Source organism: Felis catus, chromosome B2 (genome assembly GCF_018350175.1).
Source record: "Felis catus isolate Fca126 chromosome B2, F.catus_Fca126_mat1.0, whole genome shotgun sequence".
Taxonomy (NCBI): domain Eukaryota; kingdom Metazoa; phylum Chordata; class Mammalia; order Carnivora; family Felidae; genus Felis; species Felis catus.
Window position 1 is genome coordinate 91,544,779 of NC_058372.1, and position 23,995 is coordinate 91,568,773.

General features: G+C 33.9%; 1 protein-coding gene across 5 annotated transcripts in view; it reads left to right on the plus strand.

Annotated features, from left to right (window-relative positions):
* The window catches only part of GRIK2 (glutamate ionotropic receptor kainate type subunit 2), a 651,626-nt gene that overhangs the window by 519,698 nt on the left and 107,933 nt on the right, over nt 1–23,995 (plus strand). For all 5 annotated transcript variants that reach the window (XM_019831021.3, XM_019831024.3, XM_019831022.2 and 2 more), the window contains exon 13: nt 2,050–2,267. In XM_019831021.3, the coding sequence (XP_019686580.1) occupies nt 2,050–2,267 (218 nt within the window). The remainder of the gene's footprint in view (nt 1–2,049; nt 2,268–23,995) is intronic.

The following is a 23,995-nucleotide window of genomic DNA, read 5'->3' on the forward strand; positions in this document are numbered from 1 at the left end:
ATAGCCTGGAGTAATTTATCCTGATAATAAAGGCACAAACGTAACAAAGATTATTAAAAATTATGTTTCCTATCACTTTGAAAAAAATATTTTTTTCACTTATCTTTTCTGAAATATTTGGAGTTTTTTGAGAATCCGCATACTGATTAGATTAACTTGATATCTAAAAAAATCTAGCCATTAGAATTCAGACTATATTTGATAGCTCTCAAAATGATAAGTAATCCAAGCAATGAAAAATTCAAATATACATTTGCTTTGCCACATAACTACTTCACTGCTGGTGGATACATGAAAGAGGAACCCATACTAAACTGGCTGATGCCCAGCTCCCCAGGAATTAGTGGGATATAGTGCTGGACATGACGTTACCTTGAGTACATGACAGTCAGCCCCTAACCAGGCTCTGATTCACAAACCTAGGAGGTACTCGCTTAAAGTCCTTGGGTAAGATACGAACTTGTGGTAATTGGGCCTTTTTTGTCGAATGTCTCCACTGTTCTTTTCCTTCCCGGTCTTGTTTGACTTTACTGGTGCTGTTGTTAAGGGAAAAAAAAAAAAAAAAAAAAAAAAAAGTAGAATGGGCAGCCAAAGCTGCTGCTGATCATCTTGGGAATATTTTAGTATTTCAGTGTTCGAGTGTGTGTCTGACAGGGCCTAGGAGCAACTACATCAGAAAGGTACTTTTCTGTTTTGCTTTGTTTTCTGTTATTTTTTTCCCCTCCCACAGAATGGTAGGCAGAGTCTGGAGCTGGAGTTGGCTGTCATGTCCAAGTCTGTCTGCTTTTTAAAATTTTGTTTGTTTGTTTGAAATTACAAGGGTAAGATGAACTGCAGTGTAAGATGGGCTGTTTTGATCTATTCTGGTCATGATATCGCTTTTTTTCAATGTTAACATGAATGATTTGTTGCATTTTTCATTCCATCTAAAGATGTGTTGCCTTACTGCATCAGTGATTATATGAAAGATCTGACTGTCAACAAATCAGCAAATGGAGTCCATCTTTGCTTCATTCCATTTTACTCAAACCCTATTAAAAATTAATTTGTAGCCAATGCTTTCTTGATTTTGGATTTAAAATGATTAAAAGTGCATAGTAATATATTACATATATTCATAAATTTAGTGTACTTTTCTTATTAAAAAATCATGCATGCTGATATGTATTCAGTTACACATTAAGACTGTAAATAGTGCACATAATTTAAACAATGTTGTAAAGCTATAAGACTTGATTTTAAAATTGTCAGGATTTTATTTTAAAATCTAAATTAATTAAATTAATAATAATCAAAAGTAAAATAGAATTCTTGGATCCCGTTCTCTTATTAATAGCATGAGCAGGCAACTCCAGCCATGTTTGTAATATATTTATGAAATATTTATATATATGTAAAAATAAGTTTGTGACAATATGTTTATTCTGATTCTGATTCTTCTCATTGAGGATAACTATAGTGATGGGAGACATTTGTTTGTACATAAGGAAATAATTTACTACCTTATTTCAAAATAAACCTGGACTAAAACCTCATATCTCAAGGAATATAGGTAATTGAAATTTATTTTTGTAACACATAACTTTTTAAAATGGCAAAATAGACAAAATTTATGCTTTCATGCACATCAAAAAATGAAACTTTATATAAAGCGTGTTAAGAAATGGGTTTGAATGTATGTTAAATCATTTCTTCTAAAACCAAAGTAATTAACAAGAATATGAAAAGCCATACAAGTAGTTTATAAACTAGAGATATTTTTTTTCTCCCTTCTAATGCTGTTTTTATAAGGGTTATTACTAATCTGTCCTGTCTCAGAACTTAAGTCTCCTGCCACTATACTTAACAAGTGTCCTAAGAGACGGTTTGTTATCTGAAATTAGCCTCTGCTCTCCCAATGGTTGTTGCTTGCTTTCTAAAGCAATGTGTGAACCTATGACTTAAGCTTTTATTACACAGTGATTCCATTCTGCCACTGTGACCAAAAGTACCTGACTGCTGATCAAATTCTCTGTATTCGTTTCACCTTTTCCCCCCAATCTCTGTTAGGTTCTGAGCTCATGCCCAAAGCGCTCTCCACCAGGATAGTGGGAGGCATTTGGTGGTTTTTCACACTTATCATCATTTCTTCGTATACTGCTAACTTAGCCGCCTTTCTGACAGTGGAGCGCATGGAATCCCCTATTGACTCTGCTGATGATTTAGCTAAACAAACCAAGATCGAGTATGGTGCGGTGGAGGATGGTGCAACCATGACTTTTTTCAAGGTAAGTCCTACTGATTGTCTACAATTTACATATTAAAATGATAGAGTGCAAACAAATCTCCCTCTCTTAATGGATGTAAGGATGTAGCAACACTGTAATTTGTGAAGAATAATCAATAGTCAATAATCCTCAATAATCAACAATCAATAATCAATAGTAAAAAATAATCAGGTTCCTCAGGGGATGGAGGGGTGTGTGTACAACTAAATACACGGTCATTAAGGCAAAACATTTTAATACTTGCAAATGGCAAGGAGTTCTTGCTTTGCAAGTATTCCCTTTTTGTTCGAAGGCAATTCTGCCCATGGCAACATTTTTTTTTCTCAACAAGGTTTTATCTTTGAATGTAAATGTCTATACATTTATTAGTATATATTAATATATTAGTATATTAATTACATTAAACATAATATAGTTAATATATAATATATATCAATATATGCCTAATGTAATGATTAATACAATGTATTGATTATATATTAATATATATTTGTTAATATATAGTAAATAGTATTAGATTCAGACTCTACCAGGCTTAGCTGTTCCAGAGGAATAGAATGATTACATACATACATAATATTCTTATATACACATTTCTTTCTGCTAAGGTGAAACAAGGCTTGTTTACAAGCCTACAGAAAGAGAAGGAAAATAAATGATAGAAATAAGCCAAAACAATTCTTGTTGATGCACATTCATCTAATGTTCTGTAAGGCACAGAGTTTGAAAAGGAGCTATACCACTGAACTCATAATGGTTTCCAGAGGGACAGCCCTGTGGAACACTTGAATGGAAAGTGCTTGAACCAGGTTCCAGGCATATAGAGTATCTTACCCTCTTTATTTTCCCTTTCTTCTTACTCCAGCTGATCTCATTGGGCCAAAATACTGTACTCTAAATCAGGTGATTTCACTTCAGGGAGTCAATATCACTTCGTAATTTCTTTTATATTGTACCAAGTCTTTTTGTTTTGTTTTGATGTTGTTATTGTTGTTGTTGTTTTAATATGCAATTTATTGTCAAATTGGTTTCCATGCAACACCCAGTGCTCATCCCAACAGGTGCCCTCCTCAATGCCCCTCACCCACCCTCTCCTCCCTCCCATCCCCCATCAACCCTCAGTTTGTTCTGTTTTTAAGAGTCTCTTATGTTTTGGCTCCCTCCCTCTCTAACCTTTGTTTTCTTTCTCTTCCCCTCCCCCATGGTCTTCTGTTAAGTTTCTCAGGATCCCCGTAAGAGTGAAAACATGGTATCTGTCTTTCTCTGTATGACTTATGCTAAGTGTACTAAGTCTTTTTAAATTCTTTGTATGTCAGGCAAAATTTTAAGCATTGGTATTTTCCTTCACTGTTCATACAAATGTAATAGGAAGTTTAAGTATGCAGAAGTGGTAACTTTTTTAAATAGTTGAATCAAACTATAAAATAAATTCTCTCATCAAACATTCATCACGTACCTGTTGAGTACCAGAAATTGCATTACATATTGGTCTTCTAGAGCAAATAACATCTATTTCTCACTTTTAAGGAGATCATAGTTTAGTTGGATGACTATATCAACAATCATGGAACTGGGTTTTATGCTACTTAAAACACAAACTTTGCCAAAAATTATATAATTTTTGTTGTAAAAATTCTCACAAAACTAAATCATCTCTTTTTCTAGAGTTCTGGAGGACATAAATAGCCAAAGAATGAGATAGATTGATTGTTTAGTCAAATCTATATAATTCTTAAAATGTAATTATTTTCAGAGTGAATATCTCATATGACTAGACGAAGCTTAAAATGTGTATTTTACATTTATTTGGAAAATCATTATTATTTAATCAAATTTGTTGAGTAACCAAAAACGAGCAAAATATTATGATCAGTAAGTGCCATTTGACTATATTAATTACAACTGATCAATTTTCCCCATTGAATATTCAGAATTAATAAAGATAGCTTTTCTTATATAGCGTTTTTTTGTTTTGTTTTTTGTTTTTGTTTTTTTTTGTTTTATTTTTGTTTTTTTTTTAGAAAAGGAAATCATCTGTTGAAATGCTAAATGCACATTGTATGTGTCAGTAATGTTGTAGGGAGTGAATGTGGGATGCATTAAAATTATTATAGTATTCAAGAGACTTTTGAATAGAATTTGTTAAAAAACACCAAGTATCTAAACCAAGTGATTTGATTGACATCAGAAGTTACTATTTCTGTTTCAAAAATACATCAGAGTTTTCATTTTATTTTTTATATTCCAGAAGACTCAAATATCTTGTTTCAAAGTTCTTTTGTACCATGAGCAAGGTTTATCTCTAGAAAATCAACTTAAAAAATTCTTTTTTTCTTATCTTTCAGCTTATTCTCTCCCCCTTTATTTTGTCTTTTCAGTCCTTTCAATTTTCTCTTTCTTTTTAAAAACTTTTAAATAATTTTTTTAATTTTAATTTTTTTAGGTAAATTATGCAGTATTAGTTTCTTTTTTTTTGCCTACCTTCACTTTTCTTTGCTATTGACTTTTCTTCTTACTCTTTCAGCCCTTGTTTTCTCTCTCACATGCAAGGGTACCTCTAGCACCAGGAGAAAATTGACATAGAACAATTTTCTGTTTCCAACAGCACAGACATTCTTTCTGTAGAATTAAGGCCTTCTGGAATCCATACTAGTCACAGTAAAAACCACACAGTGATAATAACTAAGTTGACAATTACCTTATGTTGATAACTTTATCACATGCTGAATTCTTACTTTAAAATTAGAAAAAAAATTAGAATTTAAAAGAATACATTAAATATTGACTTCTCTTTAGTTATTTTAGTGTACCCCTAAATGATACTAATTTCAAATTCATATTTTAGTTTCTTAAATTATACACTTATACCAGCCATGGGTGTAAAATTTGAAAATATATATATTCCTTAACAATCTGGAATTAAAGTAATTGCATGCTCATTTTGCAACTTCACAATGAACCAGGGACTAGTGTGTGTATTCTATTTACATTTGATACCATTCTTTTATTTCTTAATTAACAGCAATGCATACAAACACTCTAGGAAGCACCCTTAAGGCATTGATTTCTAAAGGAATTTCCATCTTGTTTTTACAAATTTAACAAGACCCTGCTGTTAGTTAATTGTTCTGGAATGCTCAGTTCCAGAAAATTATTTTAAAGCATGGTATAATTTTGTTACTACAAGCAAGAAGAGCTGGCTCAAGATACCTGACCTTAAAGGGGTAAGTCCTCAGTATTGCAAAAACACAGAGTTATGCCATTCTCTAATATTAAATAATCCTTTTTCCAAAGAACATGCTTGACTTTGTTTATTGAGCTTACGTGTATATTGTCTTCAAGAAGAGTTCTTTCTTCTCCTCTTTTATATCCATTACACTCCATGCGCATTCTTCCCAGGGATAAATGTAAAGTCATGACTGGTAAAGTAACTCAAAATTGAGCAGATGGTAGTTCTTCAGAGTTATTCTTTATAAACAGCAGAAAACTGTATGACATCACCAATATATATTCTTAATCATATTTTAATGATAAAATAGCTGAAGGCCCAGGGATTTCATTGAAAAACAATAAAGGAGTTGTCAAAACCTCCTTCTCGGAATCTGGGGACTTGGTGTAGTACAACTGAAATCTCACCCCAGAGCTGAACACTACACAGAATGTTACTAAGCAACAAGCACATTCTTTTCTCCCAAAGTATAAAGATTAGGAGAATGAATACATATAGATCACATGTTCAAAAATAACTCAGTGAGAGCCTGTAGGTGTTATGGTTTCTTTTGAGAATCCCTGTATTTTCAAAGTGAGTCCTATGTTTTACAAAGTGGTGCTGAATCACTTTGCTTCTATGCAACGCATGACTCAGGTTTTCCAATTCCTGACAATTCTCTCTCTGGGTTTGGTCTACCTGAAATCTCAAGCTTGCTATGTATACAAATACAGTCTGTCCTTCCAAAAAAGATGGTATCAAAGGAGATACCTTTTTTATGGTTATTTTAAAAAGTTCTGCCATATATTGTAAGAAATTTAAATAGTATCAAACATACAATGCATATCACTTAATGCTTCTGAAAATAAAATCTAAAATTCAGAATAGTTTTTATGAATGAAAAAAAACCCTGAAATCAGAGAAACTGGGGCTTGATTCCCGGCTCCACCACGTATTGGCTGTATTTAGGTAAGATACTATTCCTTGTAAACCTCTGACTCCTCATTTCTACATTGGAATGACTAACAGGACCATTCTGGAAGTATTATTTGAATATTAAATGAAAGCTGTACACGTTTGCTAACCATCTAGTAAATGCTTGATGGAGGTTATATATTAGCATCACTAAAATACGTGGCTAATTAAAAATATTCAGAATTTAGAATGATTTTAAACATAGTCAGGTAAATTATGTCTCTATGGCCCACAGCAGGATAAATAATTTTGAAATAAATTTAAGAAGAGATCACATCATGTTTATCTAATTGAAATTGCTTCAGTCTTCTGATAATTATTGTCATGAAGAGGATGTAATTTGGTAAGTGAAATAAAAAGAAACTATGAGAGCTCTTTTCTAGACTGTGTAGTTTGAAATGGTATATTGAGGTGCATTTAACAATTCTTTGGGGGAATTTATTGCAAAGCATAGGTAAAGGGAACTGTAAAAATATTTAATATAAAAAATATTTATCCTTAACTTTAACTTTTTTTTTAACCTAATGACTAAGATGTCTTATTTTAGGCAGTATTGCCATTCACCTTATGTTCTCAATTACATGTTCATTTGTAAGATATCAAATTTTTATTCAAGAAATAATTACCGATCATCTCTTATGTGGTAAGAACTGTGTTAAATCTTAAACATATTTCCTATATCTCCAAGCACTGCCTGCACCTGTCCATTCTATCTCCTATATATCTATTTCCTTTACTGTTTCCTTTACTGTTTACTGTTTACTGTTTACTGTCCTGGTTATGAAAACTAGTGTCATCTCTGTCTAGGGTTTTGTAGTAACCATTTAACTTTTCTTTCTCCCAATTTTGTCTGTATTGTTCCCTATGCTGCTACCAGAGTGACTTAAAGTCCTCCAAAATTGCCCTCTCCCCTTTGCTTTAGGATATAAACCTGGCTTCTCAGTGTGTTTGTAGACACCTCATTGTTGAGAGTCTTGAGCAAATGGTGAAAAAGGAATCCTTGAGACGTCTTTGGTGCAAAAAGATGGTTTTATTAAATATGGGGACAGGACCCGTGGGCAGAAAGAGCTGCCCTGGGGTTGATTATATACTTTTAAGTTAGAGGGAGTTAGGGATAGTGTAAGTCTCTAAGGAATTTGAAAACAAGGCTTTCAGAACCTTGAGGGGCTAGCTACTGTTAAGATTAGGTTACTTCTGGTCTTCAATAAAACAAAAACATTAAGGAAGTGAGGCAGCCATGAATTCTTTGAGGAAGGTCACGCTCTACATGTTTCAGGTAAGTGTCAGTGGGCTGCAAGCTGTAAGGAGATTTAATTTATGTTACATTTTTCTTGCCTTTGTTTGCCTCATCATCATGGTCTGGCTTCTTTTATAGCCACTTGCTCTCACACTTGCAGCTACTCCCAGGTTTGTCACAAGTAAATGATGCACCTCCTTCTCCAATGCCTGTTACACATTTTTTTTCCATTCCCTGTCCCTTCTTATAACCAAATTGGTTATATTCTCTTTATTCCTTAGATACTAATTCATGCCTCACTTATCAAATTTTCATGATCCTTCCCCTACCTGTTCTACTCAGTTTGGGTAAGGTACTCCTTTATATTCTCTGAACACTTTTTACTTCGGTTCTTATTGAATTTTCAACCCAAGATGTCTTCTTGGTTCCTGTGTTTCTATACCACACTGCATAGCAGAGATTGAATCTATATCATTCACGTTTGAATCTCTAGTTCCCTGCACAGGCTTTGCATATGGTTTGGGCTTTATTAGTTATCGACTGCCACAATGATGTTGCTTGACAAGCAGCAAAAATCTCTTAGTGGCATGTAACATAAACCTTTATTTAGCTTACAAGTCAGCAGTCCTATTTCTAGAAACTTGGAAGCCCAGAGACTTTAGTACATTTTGAACAGACTCTGTTTCTCTTACACGAGGGTGACAGTGCTTTTGCCAATACCATTTTGGCTAAACATTTGTGGCCTTCAAATGTATCCAAGTGAGTCCATTTATAATCTAAAACCACAGGGACAGTTCTTTTTCAAATGTGCCTCTCTCTAAACTAATTGTTACTTTGGAATAGAAGCTCTTTGCTGGAGGAGAAAATCTACAAGGCATTGCCTTAACTTTTTCAGAGGGCTGAACGAAGTACCTCGAGCAACGTGCATAATTTGTTCTTTAATTACGAAATGGTGCCCTGTTGGAACAATTCGGAGAACTTTTACTGACTTGAGACACTGAAGACTAGGAATGCTTAAAATTACCCAACCATGCAAATTCTAACTCTACAATATCACCTCTAAGTACTGGTTGCAAACAGCCCAGTTCTTTTAAATTATTTCTTCCCTCTCCTCCTTCTCTTTGTTGTTCTTCTGATGAGTGATCTCTTTCTTGTACTACCTTATCCCATGTAGCTGAAAGTAACTAGCTGATTCCTTGAATATTTTGTCATTTTGTGTAGACATTTCATTGGCCAAGTCCAAAAGATTATTACTGCATTTCAATCTTTTCACTTACTACAAGGCACACTTTAAAAATATTATTTCCCCCTATTTTCACTGATTCCTATTTCCCAATTTTCTCTCTAATGATTTCATTGTAATTTAGTATGTGACCCTAAATCAGTGTTTCATATTTAGGTTCTCTTTATGGCAGCAACTCACTTCTTTTACCTAATTCTGTACAGTTATCCCATGGCACAATGACTATAGCATCCATTGATGGAAAACCTATGACAGAGAGTTTTAGGTAGATTGTGTGATTATTTTCAAATTTTGCTAATCTGTAGAACTAAAAAAGATTTTTTTTTCAACATATGTAGCTCTCTATGGCATTTCCATTTTTAACTTTGGGTTAAAAGTCAGTTTATTTGGAAGTATAGGTTGTAGTGTTAGGAATATAAGCAAGTGGACTAATCCATCTGGAGGAAAAGTTTTATGTTTTGGTACTTAGCCACAGAGAATTTTGTTTTATTTTTCTTTGTGCATAGTCTCCCTCTTTAGGAGAACTCAAAGTACTTTCTAAATGCCAACTCATTAATCTTTACTGCAACCCCTGAGGAAGGTAGGAAGCAATTATCATTATGCTCATTTAACAGATGAGGAAACTGGGCCATGGAGAGGTTAAGTGACTTATTAATTATGAAAGCAATAACCAAGGGACTCGTAGTATCAACAATAAAAGTAATAGCTAAAGATATGATGGCATAACCATCATTACTCAGAAGAATTAAGTGCATTAGTCATTTTGGCTCACCCGCATGACCCCAACTGTTTGATCATATTAAATTTCTAAAACATTTGCTTTAAGCCACTGGGGCAGATATAGTTATAACATGTTCTTTATAATCTGCTGCTTATTCTGAGCTTATCAGTTCAATGGTCTTCTAAAATTAAATTATGCTGGGGTGGCAGTCTAGGTTTTTAAGCCTGAATTGCTTGTGTGGCATGCCTGTAATGATTTTTCAAAAGCTTGAGTGAGTTTTGCTTCTTAAATGCCAAAAGAACAGAAGTAATTTTTGAGTTGAGAGATAGAATGTAAAAAAATTTGGCAGTTTACTGCGTGTACTTAATAAATGGATTTAGAAACATATACCATTCATTAGGCATTTTTCATATTATTCTTTATTTCTCAAAAACATAATTTCTGTTTGTTGTTTTTATTTAAAGCAGTGGTAGCAATGAAAGTATAATATATTTACCATGAAAAGATTTATACGTTGCAGAAGTAAATTTTCAAAATGGCATCTGTAGTGTACTTTTCACATTGCAAAGGGGTTTTTCTGAAATGAGTCTTTAGTTTCCTCTTGCTATATTGGTGGTACAATATTTTGAAAGTTTCATTTTGTATATGCATAAAATTGACCTAAAATAGTTACAATGACGAGAAAGATTATCTAAAATGACTTTTGAATTCATTTTATTTTTTTATTGAGATATAATTGACTTATCTTGTTTAAGTTTAAGGTGTATAATGTGTTGATTTGATGAATTTATATATTGCATTATGATTATCACTGTAGCATTAGCTAACATCTCCATCAAATCATTATCACAACTGAAATCTAGTCTGTTGGCAACTTTGAAGTTTATAATACAGTATTCCTAACTTTAATCACAATGCTGTATATTAGATCTCCAGAATTTATTCTTTAAATGCCTTTCATAGTTTATGTAGTAAATTCCCAGTTAAGTATGGTCATCACAAAGAAAGGGTTCAATAACTATTTATCTGCGTGTGGATAGAAACTGGATATGTCTTTCACTGCATACCAAATATACTACTATATGTATTTTAATTATTTTCTACCACTATCCAGGAGGGATTCTTTGACAATATAATAATTAGAAATTCATTATCGTACCTCAGTAAGTACAGGGATTATTTCTTACATATTTGCTTGTAAAAGAGTTGTCCCGTTTATACAGGTGTTACTAACTTGCCACCTAGTTTTGCTTTCAAGTCATTTTTCTTTACTTGGAGTCAATTTATGCTTAGCAATGACACTGCCCTTTTCTCCTCAATAATTTAGATCTCAAATTTCAGCTTTGGGTTTCACATGGGGGCTATAGTCTCTGTGCCTAGAAACTAGTTTAAAACAGGAATATTAATATGAGCACATGTATATTGGCATCAAAGTTTTATGACTTAACAGTTTTTATTTGTTGATAAATAAAGTTAGCGATACTGACTACTTATCCGGGTCCTCAGTTAAAGCACTACTTCGGCTTATGGGGCCAGTCTTTTATCTATCAAAATAGTAGATGTGGGTGGGCTGCAAGCATTGGGACTGGACAGCATGGATGTCATATAGGAATATGGTCTTATCTGTAGTAGGCGATCACGTTATTCTGACAAGCAAGAAGATAGTCTTGATTTTTATGTCAATTTTTCTTTTTCAAGGGATAGTCATTATTTTGTCCTATTTGGGTATATCGTTCACTAAGTTTCAAAAATCTTTAAAACATCCCTTTGTTCAAATCAGTAGTCTCAACCTGCTTGCACATTAGAACATTAGAATCATTCTTAGAGAATACTGAGGCCCAGACCCGTCTCCAGGCCAAGGAATTAAAAATATTTGGAGGTGAGATTCTTGGTATCTGAGTTTTTTTATAACTTCTTTTGGTGATTCCAGTGTGCAGGAAGGGTTAAATTAACCATGTCTGAAATATAAATAATCCCTTCATTATTGGCATCTGTATTTAATAACTAATTGCATTTACTTCATTTCTTTCATATTAGTTTGGGTATTCTTTTGTTCTGAAACCCAGAATTCACAAAATATCAGGCAGAAGCATGAAATGATGATAAATCTGTTGAATGTACTCTTACTTCTTTCAAATTATTTACCTGTTGTTCAAAAGAGATTTGCTGAGAGTGAATAATCTAATTACATCATTTCTGACACTGTTCCTGGAAGTCCCCAGTTGGTAGGCATAAGGATTGACTTGCAGCAGGATGAAGACAGCTAGAGCTTTCTCCTTTGTCGGGGAATTATGGTGGAGTAAATCCTGACCTTCGTTGTGTCTCTGAGTAAAAGTTGAGAAAATATATATTCTGTGGTAACTAGGGAGTGAATACATTCACCTTTTCTTTGTAAGTCTTATTGCAGGTTCTTCCCCTGTGCGGGAGGGAGGAGAAATTAGAGACCAGTAAAGCAGGCATATTAAATAATTAAAGGATTATTATATATGTGACTTTTGTGTTTATAACTGGGACCAGATTAAGAAGCAGTGAAGTACCTTATTTTGTAATTATATATCGAGTTAGATTCTGCACAACAGGTTGAGATTTGGGCTCCTGTAGTTTTGTTTCCTGAGCTGACAGGACTATTCTGTAGTATTTGGTGAACTACCGTCACTCCTTCCTTGTGGAAAGAATGCACCTATGTTAACTGGTGGGGGCAAATTATTACGCAATTCTAATTGATATCTTTTTTTGTGTTCCTTTGGAATTCCTCATTATCCCTCTGCATATCTATACTGAAACCAAATACTCATCACACATGGCTCTAATGTGGGTGATGGAAAACCAGATATACTAAAGTTTCCAAGCCAAAAACTGTTCTTGCCAACTTGCTTGCAAGTTACTAATTAAGTAATGACTCAACGATTACATAGAAAAAATAGAAACTTTACTTTGAATTCTTTGTTTCATGTATTCAAGTTCACATATAATCTGGTTTATTGTTTTGATTTCTCTGCATATTTAATGAAACAAACCCTGAAAGCTTTACATGATTGAACACCAATGTATCCTAGCAGTCAGTTTAGATTAGTGATTAATATTGTTACTGAAATACTCATCTAAGTTGATGTTTTCTTTGTTTTTCATCAGACAGCTTTTCTAGAAATCTGAAAGAAATATCTTAGCAAAGATTTTTGTAGCCATACCATTTCTCTTTTCTCCCAAATATTTTTTTTTCTTCATTATTGCTTTTAAGATACGAGTTATAGGTAATGGATCAATGTTAACATTAGTTTAAATAGCAAAATTTTGTTTAGAAAAGCAAAGTTGGTATTTTAAAAGTGTTGTTATATTTTTATTAGTATCTAATATGGTTTTGATATTAGTCATGTTTGAAATTAATATTTAAACCAATTTTTATAATACTTTTAAATTATTGGCATAGTAAGGGGGTTACTTTCACCCAGGGAGATTGTCTCTCTCCCCCATCCTCACTAACACACAATTTATTGTATGTGAGGCCTGATCCTATGTTTATTACAGGGATTTGCATAAGGCCTACAGGAAACCAACACCGTTTTACTATGTTCCCATTGCAAGAAATAAAATGGTGCCTTTGAGTAAAGCTGCTTCATCAGACACTAGTTTAGCATGCCAAGTTACAGCTATCAATGGTGAAACAGCAGATGTGAAGGCTAGTTGGCATCAAAGCATATGAGTTGAAGACTTTCCTATGGGAAAGAAAGTGCTTCATTACACTTTATCTATACTAAGAACATTGGTTCTATCAAGCTGTCTGGGAAAATTAGATGATGATGGGTTTTATTACCTTAGCTCTGCCAGAGTGAATTCAATAGTTAAAAAGTAAGCGATAACACCATTTGGGGAATTATAAGAAGTTATTAGAGTTTCAGTGTATTTAAACTTCGAAAGAGCAGCAACTTTTATCTCCGCTTCTCTAAAATGTCTGAGGGACAAAAGTTTAATCCCTCTCTAATTTTCAATATGTACCAATGAAGCTTTGGGACTCTAATTGAAGAAAGAAGTTTTGTGTTTGACTGAAGTGTAAAATCTGAGAAACAATGTTTTAATTGCCTTGAAAGGCAAGTGCATGAGGCTGTTGTCATTCCAGGATACACTGTGGTTCTGTCTCTCTTCTGCCCTCCCTCCTCCACTCTGTGCAGGGACCACTCTTGCTGTTTGTCAAGTCAGCATGGCAGCTCAAACACCACATTGCACCTCATCAATCTTAGGCTAGAGGGCCCCACAGGGAGTGAGAAAACTCAAAGTCAGTTAATAGAGTAATGTAGAGCTGGCCTGTCAAATACTGCATAATGGATAATTGTCACTGTAAGAGTTTATAGCCACCGGTTAGGCAACAATTTGCAAGGGACTTGGAAAGGCATATTTTTGGACGTAAAAATATAGGCTTAGATAAATATAAAAATTGTCACTTAAAACTTGTAATGTTTTTTATTTGTTAGTTAAAAAATTAAGATGAAAACTTCTCTTCTATGTAAGTTGCAGCATAAAAGCATCATTTGGTATTTCTAAAACAAATGTACAAACAAACAAACACCCAGTTTCTCTGCTTTGTAAATTATTTGAGGAAATTATTTTAATTGGGATTGTGGCTAAGAAAGATCTATTAATCATGTTTAGTGTGTGTGTGTGTGTGTGTGTGTGTGTGTGTGTGTTTGTAGGGGGGAATCAAACTTTAGAGTATCAACAAAAACATATTATCCTTTTAGATTATCCATTAGCTAAAGTGAATACTGTGAAACTTGTACTTAATCCAGAATACCCTTACGCCCTTGGCAGTTAATGTTCTTGATTTTTCATGCACCATGATGTCTTTTTCTTTTTCTTTTTCTTTTTTTTTTTTTTTTGGTGGGGGGGTGTGTGCTATTTTCTGTTGTTGCAAATACACTTTAAGCTAATTATCACATTTGGTCAGCTGAACATTCTTTTATTCATTTGTTTTCCTATTTCTTTTCCAAAAGTCCTAATAGCAAAAATACCACTTTGTTGTTTGATATTAAGAGCTTATTAAAGACATTATATGTAGTTAAGTAGGTTCTCTCATTATATCATAAAGCAAAATGAGGTTTACTGTTACTACTGCTTCCATCTTTGCTGTATAGACTTTCATTTAAAGACAAAACAGAACTGCTTTTCCCCCTTGGAAGCGGGCAAAATGTAGGATCATCAGCCCTTCTGATAGTGAATCATCTTATTACTTCATCACTCATATTCACCAATAACAAACACAGCTCATAAAGCATCCTTTCTTTTTTATACCCTTTCTCTACCCCAATAGATTGGAAAAAAGACAAAATAAATTTTATTTATTTATTTTTAAATTTTTTTTAACGTTTATTTATTTTTGAGACAGAGAGAGACAGAGCATGAACGGGGGAGGGGCAGAGAGAGAGGGAGACACAGAATCGGAAGCAGGCTCCAGGCTCCAAGCTGTCAGCACAGACCCCGACGCGGGGCTCGAACTCACTGACCGCGAGATGGTGACCTGAGCCGGAGTCGGACGCTTAACCGACTGAGCCACCCAGGCGCCCCCAAAATAAATTTTAGAGGTGTTCATAGTTGCAAACTGAATATAATAGATTCCTCAAAAATATTGCTTTTCAAAAAGCAATATTGGCTAGATTAAACATTAATGCTAAATGTCTTCGTCATAAAGAGGTCAGATTCTGAAGTTATTCAAGTTCTTTTGCTGGGATATTATTGACTTTGACAGTGCCTAGAGTTGTAAATATCTAATGCATACTGTTAAGCACTTTCGTTGACCTCCTGTGTTCAGAGAGAGTCCTTAACAGTTTCATAAGTAAAGAACTTTACAGATGAGGGAATGTGTCTGCACGTGTATGCACATGCATGAGTGAGTGTGTTCTATAGGAATAAGATATGCTACTTTAATTGGAATGAAATTATGAATGGTTACATGATTTATTTTTCTTATACCCAGTTTCCATATTAAATCTGTTCTAGTGGAATAATACTTCAGGGCTGGCAATAAATTGTAATTTTATTTTTCCTGATAGCATTTGAATAATACTTTTGATTATCATTAGCCTATTATATATACCACAACACTAGTGGAGTTCAGTGAAAAGATTTGATTGTCTCTAAAGGTAGGTGTTTCCTTTATTAAATATTGTAATTAGAACTAATTAGAGGTTACACAATAAATTAGTTTGCTTTGTAGGTCCCTTGACTGCTTTCAGAACACTGTGAGTTTATGCTTCATTATAATTTATTACAAAAACAATTAAATAAAGACCAAATAATTAGAAAGTAGCATTAATAGTGGATATAAATGATTGTTGAATCAATACAATGCAGTTTAACAAAATGATTAAATGCATAAACTAGGTTGTGTCATGAAATCATATATCTATCACTTGTTAGGGATTTACTTAACTAACTAGGGCTTCTGTCTTTTTATAGCTAAACTGGGGGTTTAATTACCTGTTTTATAGATTTTTTACATAAAGCACTAAACATGTAATAAACTCCCAGTGTGTACTACTGCTATTCTTATTTTAAGGAGCTTAATAGTTGAACTGATAAACTCTGTAGCAGATAAAACCATTTCCCTCCAAATGAATGCTTGCATTCCTGGAAATACATGCCGTTTACCTATGCTTAATGCCAAAAGCTGGTACTCAATTACATTTATGTTTGATTTGTGATTTAATCTTGATTGTAGATTATTAAAAAATATTCTAGATTAATCTCTTGCACTGCTGAAAAGATAAAACGCATCATGAATCCAGTTCCATCCATACATCCAATTTTAATTAATGATCTTTTTATTAATGGTTTTTTAATTAATGGTCTTTTTATTAATGTGTGAGATTTACTTTGACAAACAATTCATGCTCAGAATTAATGCTTAAATAGAAGAACTCCCATTTTTAATTGCTCTTCCTCTCCATAAATATTAACCATTGTAATTTTAGCAAGTTTCTTTTTCTCTTATAAAAATAATGCATATAACTCATGAGAACTATAGAATTTTAGGAAAACAAAGGAAAAAATGTCAAAGTCCAACCTACAAAGACAAATCCTAATATCCTGTAACAAAAGCCTCCAGTATTTTCTCACTATATTTTGTTTTTCTCTTGTTTCAGTGTTAAAGACTTTTAGCCTGTATATAGCTTTACATATCTCATATTTCCACTGAACACAGGTAGTGGTACTTTTTTCAGGAATATGCTTTAAAAATTCATTATCAGCATGTTCACTTTGGCAGCACATATACTGAGATTCATTATCAGTAAAATAGGGTTATAAGAATGTGTTCATGATACTTTCAGAAATATTTTTTTTTCTTGAGATAAAGTCTAAAACAAAAAGCCACTTGCTAATTTCCAAACCCATTCACCTAGTCATTGCAAAGTTCTTTTTATTGTTTATTTTATTTTTGAGAGAGAGAGAGAGAGAGAGAGGGAGGGAGAGGCAGACTGTAAGAGGAGGAGAACATGGAGAGAGAGAGAGAGAGAGAGAGAGAGAGAGAGAGAGAGAGAGAGAGAGAAAATCCGAAGCAGGCTCCAGGCTCTGAGGTGTCAGCACAGAGCCCTACATGGGGCTCTAACTCACTAACTGTGAAATCATGACCTGAGCAGAAGTCGGACGCTTAACCAACTGAGCCACCCAGATGCTCCCACTAACTTTCAAAATATGTTTGTATATAAACACACATGCATAGCAAAGAAATCATTTATATCCTAAATACCTAAGATAACAATTGAGATATTGATTTTCAATGTTTGTTGCATTAAACTGTCAGAAATTTAATGCTTTCATATATTAAATTTAATAAATGCTTTTAATCAAACCTTGAAGGAAAATTGGTAGAGAGATAGTTTTAAGGTTGTCTGTTTAGACTTCTTAATATAATTTTTTTCTTCAAGTGAAAAAGAAAAAAAATCTTGTAATAGAAATATATAGGAGTAGTTGTTAACCTTTTTCTGTTGAGCCATATTAACTTATATTTAGAAGAATGATTATAGAAATATCTTTCTTTATCTACATTAGCTGTAGTTTATTCAGTCTTTCCATGTCTATAAATGAAAAAGAACACTTGCATGGCTGTACTGTCACATAGAGTTGACATTGAATGCATGTAGTCTGGAATTCCATTCCTCAGTTATTCCAGGATGCCCAAGATACGCTAGTGTCAGGGGAGTCTATGTTAGCTCATATTTTTTAGGTATTCACAGACAGATATTTTTATCGTATCAGCCTTTTCTTCCAACACTAGAAGAAACTAACCCAGCCTAACTCTAGAAAATATAATTTAGTGGAGTAAATTAGGATTCCATACTGTTGGGTGTGAAGACGGTCTGGCTGCGACATGTCACCCCATTGATCCCTGGAGTTGATTCAGCTGATCTGACTGGCTAGGCAGGTATCTCTCTCCCTCATCGCTCCATGTGCACCCCTCCCAAAGCTGTGTGCTGGGTACAAGAGGAAACGAGGGCGACTTTCCCCAATAGAGGAGGACTTTCTTTGGTCGAGGGTAAACGAGCAGCTGCACTCCCCTGCTAGAACCTCAAACAGGCTCTCAAGGTCCATTAGTAGGAGAACATAGGGTGGTCAAGCTTCCAAGACCCCAGACACACCCAAATGAGGTGCTGCACGTGGCAGTCTGCCTTTCTTTAAAGAATAAAATACAAAAACAACAACAACAGCGGCAGCAGCAGCAGCAACAACAACAAGGTATCCATATTGTCAAAAAAGAAGAAAATGACTTAAGAGGCCATGACTAAGAAAGGAACATGTCTAAAAATAACAATTTTTAGATCTACCTGATACATCCTAATCTTTAGGAAGATGTTTCATAAAGGACTACCCAAATTTGATGACAATGATGATGATGAAGATGATGATGTTGATGATGTTGAAGAAGATGTTGATGTTCCTGATAGAGATCTCCCTTGGAATCCAGGGAAAACACTAGAGCAATTTATGTTTACGAATTAAAATAATAGAGGTGACTTTAAGAAAACCAGCAAAATTTATTCTAAATAAGTCAAGTAAACTAGCATTAGCAGGAGGGTAACTTCCAAAGTCAGAAAGACATCTTTATTTAAAGGTGTCTGAGAAGTAATTTTTTGAAAACAGGAGTCCTGAGATCATGGGATGTAACCTTCATCATAATGAAGGGGCTTGTGCATGGGCATCAGCCTGCTGGGCTTCACTTTCAGAGCTGCTTTTTCTCCGGGGCCCAATCATTGCAAGTTGCCGCTTCCATTTATTTCTACACTGATGCCCTAAAGATGTAGTTCTTAGAGTAAAACTCTTATGGCCAGAAGAACAAAACTAATTGTATTTTGAAAATAAAAATGATAGCTAAACTCTTCCTTTTTTAATGTGTGTTGTCAGTAGACAGGCAATAGCTATCTTACCATCCTTCTCACTCCTTATTAACCCTTGTTTCTTTCCAAATCTCAGGCCTAATTTATTATACCTGCTATCTCTTAAAAATGAGTGTGCAGTGATTTACTGTTACTAGCTCAAAAGAAACACTTGAGTGTTTTGCCTGACCTTCTTTCTTTGAATTTGGGAATACTTTTAACAGTGTCCATGTCAGTAGTTTGCTACAAAACGCTTCAAAGAAATTTCACTATCTCAGGCTAACAAATAGGACCGGAGTTTTGTTTTGTTATGGCTTTCACTAAAATGTGAATGTCTCTTAATACATGAAATGTGGCTAGTGCAACCAAGGAACAAAATTTCTTGTTTTAAATCGAAGTATAGTTGATACACAATATTACATTAGTTTCAGGGGGACAACATGGTGATTAGATAAGTCCATACGTTATGCCGTGCTCTCCCCAAGTCCAGCTACCACATGCCACCACACAACACTATTACAACACCATTGACTATATTCCCTATGCTGTACTTTTCACCCCCATTACTTATTCATTCTGTAATTGGAACAGAATTTTAAATTTTATCTAATTTTAATTGATTTAATTGGGAAAATTTGAACCTGAGGCAGTGTAAGACATTTTCCCATTAAACACAAAATTATATATTTGTTTTCAATTTTGTGTCATGTTGGATATTGTATTATAGAGCATGTGGTCAGTGCCTGTGTCATTTTTAGTATTGCTCATAAACACATCATTGATATCAGTGGCAATGGATTGATTCAGTTCAAATTATTTCTTCTGTGTACTGATGTAACATTGTAATGTGTTTGTTTAGCAGTCTATGCATATGACACAAGTTACAATGATAACTATGTAAGCCTCAACTGGCAATTCAATTGAAATATATACTGTTATTTTAAGCAAAGTATAATTAAATTATTTTTCTAGTTTAAAAAGTACATATGGGCGAGTTTTCAAATTTAAAATGAAGGTATAGTATTGAAGCAGAATTGAGTAGAAATGGAGAAGCAAATACAACTGGAACAGTAAAGAATAAAAGTCTGGGTGAAGGCATGTTACAGATTTCACCATAAATGGCAATTACAACTTACTGAGGCAGAGCTAAGTGGAAAAGCTGTTTGTTACATAAAAAGATTTTTAACAACAACAAAGTCATTATCAAGAAACATTCTCAGGAAAAGCATAGTGAATTTGACAGACAGTTTCTCTTAACAGTAACAAGATAATCAATGAAATTAGTTGCCTGAAATCAGAGTCAAATGTTCCAAGAATTTAAAAAGATTGTTAGATGTTTATAGCAGAATTACCAACAATAGCCAAATTTGGAAAGAACCCAAATGTCCATCGATTGATGAATGGATAAAGAATATGTGGTATATAGGTACAATGGAATATTACTCAGCCATCTAAAAGTAATGATGTCTTACCATTTGCAATGACGTGGATGGAGCTAGAGTGTATCATGCTAAGTGAAATAAGTCAGGCAGAGAAATAAATATACCATATGATTTCACTCATGTGTGGAAATTAAGAAATGAAATAGATGAACATAGGGAAAGGGGGGGAAAGAGAGGGAGGCAAAACATAAAAGACTTTTAACTATAGAGAGCAAACTGAAGATTGATGGAGGGGAGGCAGGTGGGGGATGGGCTAAATACGTGATGGGTGTTAAGGAGGGCACTTATAAGGGTTGCCTGGGTGGCTCAGTTGGTTAAGCGCCTGACTTCTGTTCAGGTCACAATCCCACAGTTTGTGGGTTCAAGCCCCATGTGGGATTCTGTGTTGACAGCTTGGAGCCTGCTTCTGATTCTGTGCCTCCCTCTTTCTTTGCCCATCCCTAACTCGTGTTCTCTCTCTCAAAAATAAACATATTTTTTTTTAAATTTACAGAACTGTTAACTCTACTCAAAATTCTCATAAAAGAAATGGTTGCCATATTTTCAATAACCGAAGATTAAAAATGGTAGTATGTTTTAGTTTTTTCACTAATATCTCACATTGTAAAAACTTAAATTCCCAACCTGTTTCACTTTATGAGTTTCAGCTGTTTTATAAATCTTAGTCTTACATACATTGGGACTGAAAAAATCACATTTTTCTCCTGTCGCTACTGATAAGTCATTTTCAGAAATATGGTTTTTTTCTTTGAATTACCAAGATGACACCTCTTTCTATATTAATTGATCCTACCCGAACGGTTTTTGGTTTTCCTCAATCTAAGTGAGAAGAATTTGATGGTGATTTGATCTCGACCACAAACCAGTTGAACGAATCTCTGTATCCACTACAGCTTGAAAGCAGGATTGCATGCATAGTTTGTAGTCCAATTTTCAGCATCCAAAAGTGTTTTGTTTTTGTTTTTGTTTTTTTTTCTTTTTTTCTTACAGAGTTCTCCTACTGTCAGAGTCTCTAGCTTTCTAGCATTCTGAACAGAGAAGAAACTCTGCTTCTGCTTTTCTAGTGGACCCAACATTTCCATGACAAATGAGGACTACTCAATCACCTGCCTCCCTCCCACCCCTATCTCTGGCAGATAATCCCCTCTTATCACTGCTTGCCCAGTTATTTTCTAGCATTTGTAGCCCCTAAATTGACACAGAAGTCCAGACAATAGTGAGAACCAGGAAACATACTCTGCCTCTCAAAATTAGTATCCACAAAAACAAAGAATGGCTGTTTATTGGACAAAGAGAATTTACAAGGAGTATCGTGTACAGGTGGAAACAATGTTGTGCCTATGTCCTTTCAACTCGGCAGCAGCATTTTATTCTAATAAGTGTGGGCCATTGATTTATTTGTAATACAGTTGAAGCATCTTTGTAGTTAAAAGAAATTTCTCTCAGGGATGCCTAGGTGGCTCCGTTTGTTGAGCGTCCAGCTCTAGATTTCAGCTTAGATCATGATCCCAGGGTCGCAGGATCAAGCCCCATATTAGGCTTGCTGAGCATGGAGTCTGCTTGAGACTCTCTCTCTCTCTCTCTCTCTCTCTCTCTCTCTCTCTCTCTGTCTCTCTCTCACCCTTCCTCTGCCCCTCTCCCCGGCTCATGCTCTCTCTCCCTTTCTTTCTCTCTAAAATAAAAATAAAAATAAAAACAAAAAAAATTTAAAATTAAAAAAAAAAAAAAGAAAAAGAAATTTCTCTCAGACTCCAGCAGTAAGATGTCTGTGTTAATTTTCCATGTTGGGATACATCTTTTGGTGTATCTTAGCATATTAATATAATGTACTGTGATGTGACTAGAGAAATTATTGGGCATAGTTATTCAAATGCTTTTTAACTGGAAATCCATAATCTTTATTTACTTCTAAATGTACTCTGTATATACATGAAACTGTCTTCTAAAGTATTGTTATTATAACTATTGAACTCTGCATCTTCTATTCACTTGTTAACATGGTGGATATAAGGCATTTAAAAGAATCGAATACATAATTAACATCATAATTAATAATACTATAATATGTACTTAAAGTTGCTAAAAGTGGAGATCTTACATGTTCTTACCACACTTTTTGAATATGATAAATAGTGCTGCTAAGAATATTTATATACATGTTTTTGAATGGACATATGTTTTCATATTTCTTGGGTACGTATCTAGAAATACAATTGCTGAATCATGATAACTCTATGTTTGGCTCACTGAGGAATTCCTAGACAGATTTCCAAATGGATGCATGAATTAACATTACCATCAACAGTGTATAGAGGATTCTAGTTTTCTTCACATTCTCACCAACACTTTTTATCTTTTTGATAATAACCATTCTGTTGAGGATGAAGTGGTGTCTCATTGTGGTTGTGATTTGTGTTTCCCTGATACTAATGATATTGAGCATTTTTATATGTGCTCATTGGCCATCTGTATATCTTTGGAGAAATATGTAGTCAGCTTGTTTGCTCAATTTTAAATTGGATTATTTATCTTTTTATTGAATTTTAAAAGTTCTTTACACTTCTTAGGTACAAATAGCTCATCAGAAATATGCTATGTAAATGCTTTCTTTCATTCTTGGGTTGTCTTTCAACTATCTTAATTATGTCCGTTGATGCACAAAAATTTTTAATTTTGATGAAATCTGATTTAAATATTTTTCTTTAGTTGCTTGTGATACTACTATTACATCTAAGAAGACTTTTTTTACCTAAGAGGCTAAAGATTTAATACTACATTTTCTTCTGAGGCCTTTATAATTTTAACTCTTACATGTAGGTCTGTGATCCACCTTGAGTTAATTATTGTGTATGATGTGAGTAACAGGGACAACTTACTCCTTTGCATGTCAATATCCAGGTGTCTCAGCACCATTTGTTGAAAACACAATTCTTTCTCCATTGAATAGTTTTGACACTCTTTTGAAAACCCAAATGTTCATAAACATAAGGATTTACTTCTGGAATCTTAAGTCTATTCCTCTAATCTATATACCACACAATCTTGAATGCTCTAGTAAGCTTTGAAATTAGGAAATGTGAGTCCATTATTATTATTTTTTTTAAGATTGTTTTGACTGTTCTGGGCCTCTTGTATTTCTATATGCATTTTAGGATAACTGGTCAATATTTGCAAAAAGCCAGGTAGAACATTAATAGAGATTGAGTTAAATTTGTATATCTATTTGGGAATAATTATTATCTTAACAGTGTTAAGTCTTCTGATCCTTGAACATGGAATGTTTTTCCATTTATTTAGGTCTTTAATTTCAGAAATGTTATAAAGTTTTATTATATAAATGTTGTGCCTCTTTTAAAAATGTATTTTTACATAAGTGTATTTTATTCTTTTTAATGCTATTATAAATAGAATTGTTCTTATAATTTTATTTTCTGATTGTTCGTTGCCAGTTTGCAGAAATAGAATTGATTTTTTATATTGATCTGATATACTGCAACTTGCCTAAACTCATTTATTAGTTCTAATAGCTTTTTAGTAGAT